The sequence below is a fragment of the Zingiber officinale genome, chromosome 10B, assembly GCF_018446385.1.
Source record: "Zingiber officinale cultivar Zhangliang chromosome 10B, Zo_v1.1, whole genome shotgun sequence".
Taxonomy (NCBI): Eukaryota; Viridiplantae; Streptophyta; class Magnoliopsida; order Zingiberales; family Zingiberaceae; genus Zingiber; species Zingiber officinale.
In genome coordinates, this window is record NC_056005.1 from 28,511,145 (window position 1) to 28,517,817 (window position 6,673).

Sequence of the window (6,673 nt, forward strand, 5' to 3'; positions counted from 1 at the left end):
TGTGCAAATATCAACCATTGCTTTCTCTATACAATCGAGATGTCCATTCTTACCTCTACTAATAAAGTACTCAGGGAGCAAGATCAAATGCAACAAACTTTTAGATGCCCAAAGATTTGGTACTTTATATTGACCAAGTCAGAGCACAAGTGTCTACCAACAATATACTGAGAATACAAATCTGCAACTTGTTTGCAACTACTCGGTTTGAGAAAACCAGCAAGGCAGCGTCATGAATGCAAAAAAATCGAAAACAATATGTCTACATCAGTAATGACACGCTCTCTGTCCAAGTGATATTAAGAATCATATCAACAATATTCTTGATTTCATAAAATTTATTTAATTTCATCATAGTCATTGTAATCCAATTAATAATGACATAACTGACAGCACCATCTGATCACAAGAAGGCTGGCAGGTTTTGTTGACGTTGAGATAGCATGAAAATGTAAAGGTAAGAACACAAGGTCTGACTAGAAATATCTGCTCATGCTGAGAGACTGAGATTACACACACGAAAGCTAAGTTATATTCTGAATAGCATGATAAAATCAAGAATCACCAGACATGAATACAGCGCCACAGAAGATCTCCGAATAATTCCTGTGAACAAAAAAACAAATGTAAGATAATCAACAGCAGGAGATAATGATAAAGAAGGAATCATTAGACTATAAAGAATTATACAAGAAAGACATTCTATAAAGAATTATACAAATTTGCACTAACATCAAGTTCATTCATGATGTTCAACAAGAAAGACATTCTAAGCAGTGCCGAAGGAAGGGAGCTTTCAAAAGTGAAAAGTAGGAAAGTGATAATTAAATGGGAACACAGGACTAAGATAATTGTTTCTTAAAATGCCTCTTATTTGCAATTTACTGAAAAGGCAAGAAGTTTTTCAAGGGGCTTACAGTGAGGAACAATCTTCCACCTTTGGTTATCTCCCTTCAGCCACTCCCATAGAACAACAATGGTTCCATCTTTTACCCCTCCGTGGTTTTTGTCGCCATGAAAGGCATCAAAATTCAAGCGAATATTGTTTACCATTCTTATGCATCGGAAGCCATCACCCAAGTCCTTGCTCTCGGCCCACAGAACTGACTCATCTAGATAGTTGGGATTATATGAAATCAACCTAACCTGCACGAGACATTTGGGAACAAACCAGTAAATAAGGATCGAATAATAATGGAACAGTGTGGTACTATAGAAGAGTTTATTTTGAATATCATATATAAGTAATATATAAAAAGAAGGTTTATCTTGATTATGACAATACTATCAGTCAAGTACTGATGAAAAGAAATAGAATTTGAGTTGATCCTTATGTAAATCTTAAGCACTTATAAATACCATTCGAATTTTTGTCAGACTAGCACAGCTTAATAACACCTGAACCTAAGTAATTATTTGCCTAAAATTATCAGCACCGTGATATGATATACCTGATCCTAAAAAAGTTGTTCGTAGGTCAAAAGCATCAGCAATGTTATTAGTGACATGCTATACCAGCTCCTAACTAGTTCTAAGATTAAACATATTATAACTGCAATCAGAGACATCAACATGTCATGAATTTTCACACATTTTAAACATATCAAATATGCAAAAAAAAAAAAAAAAGTTGAGGTTACAGTACAGATCGTGGCTGTTAAAGCATTAATGTTTGAGCGAGCCGAATGTAGGTCATTACAGTGTCTAGGATGCCCATTATTACTGGTCAAAATGTACAAAGATGAATAGATGATTAATAAAGAAAAAAAAGTATAAACTGTTAATGAGATATATAGTACAGAGTAAGTTTGTAAGACAAACAAGATTCAGAGTTGTGTGGATAAATAACTCACAGGATGGGTTGCTCCAATAGAGTGTTTGACAGCTTCGCCAGTAACCTTGTTAATCAGAGAAAAGCTTGGGAAGCCTTCTTCATCCTTCACCTTGGTACTGTACCTTAAATCTCTGATCCAGTGCTGACATCCAAAAATATATAGGTGAGCAAAAGAAATCCAAAATTAATATACTTTACGTAGAACAATAAATGAATTCAAAGATGAAAGCTTTCACAATAACCAGATAATTTCGAAAATCCGCCACAACAAAAGTTTTAACTTTCCCCCAATAAAGCTCTTAGTTGAAATCAGAGGCAACATCGGAGGGGAAATAAGAATGAGGAAAAAAAACACAAAGGATACGAACAGTAAGATCAAGATTTACTTTTTAGAGGGAAAAAAAAATCCAGTTGTACACATGAGATGATTCCTCTTCTACTCAAAAGTAAATAAGAAAACTAAAAAAGGATGGGAGAAAATTAAGATCATATCGACGAGCCATAACTTGCCTGGTAAGGGTCCGCGGGATTGTTGCGGGCGAGTATAACCTTCCCATCTCTGATGGAGAGAGAAAAGTTCGGCTCCGCCTTGGTGTAAATCCTCACCGTCGGTTGCCCATGCGACGACGGCGGAGGCGCAGCCCCTTCCTCCCAACTGTGGTGGCTCACGTGTTGAATACCGGGAAAGTGCGGGAAACCATGGTGATGATGGTGATGGTGCCCCACTTCTCCTGGGTAATCAGGAGCCGGAACGGGAGGGTATATGGGAGGCGGAGGACCGTGGTGAGACGGGTCACCGCTGTAACTCCTCTCGCCGTATGATCCAGGAGGAGGAGGAGGGTAGATGGGAGGGGTCGGACCGTATCCATGTCCGCCCTCGTGAGACACGTGCTGCACGGCCGGTGGATAAGGGGGACCGCCGAAGTAGGGCTGATCGGGAGCTGGTGGATAGTATCCAGGCGGCGGAAAGCGGCGCTCCTCCTCCTCCTCCTCATCTCGCCGATGGTGGTGGTGACCGAGATGGCCGAAGGGGTTCATGATATCTGGATAAGGATTAGACAGAGGGCTTCTCTACGGTCATATCGACGTTATATAGCGTTAGGCATCCGAGCGCCACTCCGCTATGAAGGAAGCAGCTTCATCATGTTTTGTTTGCCGTTGGATCAGAATGAACTAGAGATCCTACCCTTCAAATGAGTTTTTATCCGAAATGAGATGACATACATAACGGACGATACGATATTAATCGGACCTCACGCTACGACATTCTAGAAACGGGCGTCATCAATCATTTCCATTCAAACGGTCATTATCAGGAGGGGAACCACTTTTGCCTTAGCTGTTAAGTATCATTGGACTATCGACAAAATTTATGATTTTTTTTTAAGGAGGCTACATGAAATTGGACCGGGCCGGATTTGGATTTTTAGCCCGTGGATTCAATTCAGCCAATTTTGATTACTTTTATATTAGATTTAATTTATATTATTCAAAGTATGCTATTTAAAAAATAAATTGTTAATCCTGGTATTTGGCTCTTCAGTCCAATCAATTTTGAAGAAGGATAATCCAACCCATCTAGTAAATTTGGAAACCGCGTAGAGTCCAATGTCACTATTATAATATATAATAATTTTAATAAAAAAGTTAACTAAATTATTGAGAGTAATTTAATCGAAGCTTCTTTAGTATAGGATCAGCTTTAGCCAAACCTGAAAAAAAAAAAAAACCCCTCTAAGCCTAAAAATAGGGGAAAATTTTTACTGAAAGTGCAATATTTATTAGAAATTTTAACGGCTTCGTAGAACTCAAAATCTGCAAACTTAAGCAAGCGTTGAGAGTGCAATGATATATTTAACACTAATTTGAAGTTATTTTAATTGATGTTAATTAGATGAATTATTTATTTAAGTATCAGTTAAATAAATAGAATTTATTTAAATTGTTAATTAAATAAATTTAAATTGTTAAATAAGTCAAAAATACTAATTATTTAAGATAATTTAATTTAATTAATGTTTAAAATACTAATTATTTTATAGGCAAATTGCCCTAAACTCCCTGTTTGTAAATTTAACTTCCTTTTTAATCTTGTGTCATAAAAAATTTATTCTCACTACGTAATTTTTCTTTAACTTTTCTTTGCTTCCTATCTCTTTTAACTCCTTAATATACATAGATTTACCTAATTTTTTTTTTAGAGAAAAAATTTAAAATAAGATATAATTCTTTCTAAATTTATTACATTTAAATTATAATCTATTATATTTTTAATCAAATTGAATATGATTATTTTCCATATAACCAACCGATTGAAAGCTAATATCAATCGATTGACTTAGACTGAATCGATTGATCTAATTGATTCAACCTAATTTAATTGATTGATATGACTCCATTAATCAAGTGAAAAAGAGTCGTGCTCAATTGAATAGAAAATATATTCAATTTTAGTTAAATAATGATGAATTTAGGAGGAATTGTATTTATTTTGGACTTGTTGTACCTATAAAAATAATTAAGGAGAGCTTTTGTTCCTTCCGATCAATTCTTAATCGATTGGAGTCATCAAATTGATAGAAAATATATTATATTCTAATTAAATAATTCTGAATTTTAAAAAAATTATATTTTATTTTAAATTTTTTATATAAATAAAAATAAATAAATAAATAAATAAATAAATAAGTGTATATTAAGAAGTTGGAAGAGAGTTTGAAACAAAAGAAAATTTCGGAATGAGAACAAAATGTTTCTGACACAAAAATTTAGGAATTTATTTATTTTATTGGATAAAAATTAAAAGGGGTTCATTATTATATTTTGTTAAAAGGGTGTTTTTTAAAAAATATATATATTGATATTTTTTCATCAAAATATATTCAAATAGAGCTACGTGCCACGTGCCACATGAAGATTGCCCAATCTATCCTCCGATCCTCTTGTGGGACAGGCACTCACATATGGTCCAAAATAAACAAGTCCTACCTTAGAAAAGGATGGACAAAAGGAGCTCACGGTCCAATGAGATGGCGATAAAGTGGGGAGAAGGACACAACTTATTATTATCTATATAATTATATTAGATATTACATTTTTTAACAAAATAAATAAAAAATTAATTGAATAATCAAACTCTCAGCGAAAGTAGTGAATTAAATCGGATATGGATCGTCATGGGAGATTATTAGTACACTTATCTTCGGATTAAGGTTAATCAACTTGATTAAATTTGAGTAGATTTAAGTTTGAGTTTTGATATTTAGACAATACATTTTCGAATAATATGTAAGTAAAAGTCAAATAGATCAAGAACTAGATATTTGACGATATATTAGAAAAAAGTCAAGTAGATCATGGATGATCAGATACTTAACTGTGAATTCTTAACTTAAGGGTTAAGCAAGGGATAAGTTCTAACAGGAGGTCAGACAAGACAAAGTCCTAACTCGAGGGTTAGTTAAGATAAAAGTCTAAGTGAGTTATAACCGCGATCAGACAAAGGAAAGTCTAAGTCGGTTAAGCAGGACCACACATTGGTAAAGAAAAGGCCTAACTGCGATTAGGCAAGAGAAAAATCTAAATGGGCCAAGAAGGACCGTACTTGGTGATTGGAAGTCTAAAAGAAAGTTGGCATGAGATGTAAAGTCCAAGTGAGTCAGAGTTTGACCGGATACTTGGTAAAAAAGTTCCAACATCTGACAGTTGACTGAATGTTGGGCAAGGAAACTCTAGACTTGATCATGCAAGTTAGGGTTGGACAATCAATTGACCTTAAGATAATCGATTAGAGCAATCGATTAATCTCTTCCTAATCGATCAGATGATCGATTGGGAGCTGTTTGTCGCGAGAGAGGAGAAGACCTGAATCGATTGGAGGCAATTGATTAATCATTCACCAATCGATTGGTCAATCAATTAGGAGCCTAAATCGCGAGTACAGAGAGGTGCTGAATCAATTGGCCAATCGATTCAATCCTCTCCAATCAATTGTGTTGATCGATTGGGGAATTGTTTTATCACAAGGAGTTTAATCAATTAGGTAATCAATTGAGAGGAATTCACGAGCAAATAATTGGCTTCTAAATCGATCAGGTGATCAATTGAGGTCATCTTAATCGATTGGGAGAAGAAGAAAAGAGCCACTGTGAGGTTTGGATGGCATGATTTGCTCGTATCTGACATGATAATCGACGATTTGGGGGGGAGGGGGTAAGACCAATCGATTTGGAGCTCTAATCCGTGTGATATAAAGGCTTTCGTGAAGATTTAAATGCATCTCTTCTTCTCCTCTCTTCATCGTTGGTGCTTGGGTTGTGGAAGAGAAGTGTGTTGGTGCAACCTTAGGTCAAGGTTGACCTGGTTGACCCGACTCGAGTTGACCTGACTCGAGTTGTATTTTGATGTTTGACGATGTTTTGACGAGAAGAGAAGTTCTATTCTTGATGTTTGACAAGAATAGATGTTTGGGAGATTATTGGTGCAACCGTAGGTCAAGGTTGACCTGATTCGGTGAAAAGTCCAAGTATGGAGACTTGGCACTGGAAAAGTCCAAGTACGGAGACTTGGCACGGGGAAAAGTCCAAGCAGGTAGTTTGGCACGCGAAAAGTCCAAGTATGGAGACTTGGCACGGGAAAAGTCCAAGCAGGTAGCTTGGCACGCGGAAAGTCCAAGTATGGAGACTTGGCACGGGGAAAGTCCAAACAAGGAGTTTGGCACGGGGAAAAGTCCTGGTGAGTGAAGTCAGGCAGTCGGAAAATCCTGGTGAGTGAAGCCAGGTGAAAATCCTAGTGAGTGAAGCTAGGTGAAAGTGGAAGTCCTGGTGAGTGAAGCCAGGC

The 6,673-nt window shown here is 36.1% G+C and overlaps 1 protein-coding gene across 1 annotated transcript; it reads right to left on the bottom strand.

Moving 5' to 3' along the window:
* Positions 1-299: 299 nt before the first annotated feature.
* LOC122029700 (ricin B-like lectin R40G3) lies at positions 300-2,904 on the bottom strand. The gene is made up of 4 exons (XM_042588798.1): positions 2,345-2,904; positions 1,854-1,976; positions 918-1,146; positions 300-606 (listed from the first exon to the last, which is right to left on the bottom strand). Coding segments are annotated over exons 1-4 (882 nt in total). The 5' UTR covers positions 2,873-2,904; the 3' UTR covers positions 300-604.
* Between the last annotated feature and the right edge of the window lie 3,769 nt (positions 2,905-6,673).

Bases quoted from the DNA above. Each gene is read 5' to 3' on its own strand.
- LOC122029700 (XM_042588798.1), bottom strand. From the start codon at position 2,872: ATGAACCCCTTCGGCCATCTCGGTCACCACCACCATCGGCGAGATGAG. The intron at 1,977-2,344 runs GCAAGTTATGGC...TTTGGATGTCAG, and splicing joins ATCCCGCGGACCCTTACCAG to CACTGGATCAGAGATTTAAG. The intron at 1,147-1,853 runs GTGAGTTATTTA...TGTCTCGTGCAG, and splicing joins CTATTGGAGCAACCCATCCT to GTTAGGTTGATTTCATATAA.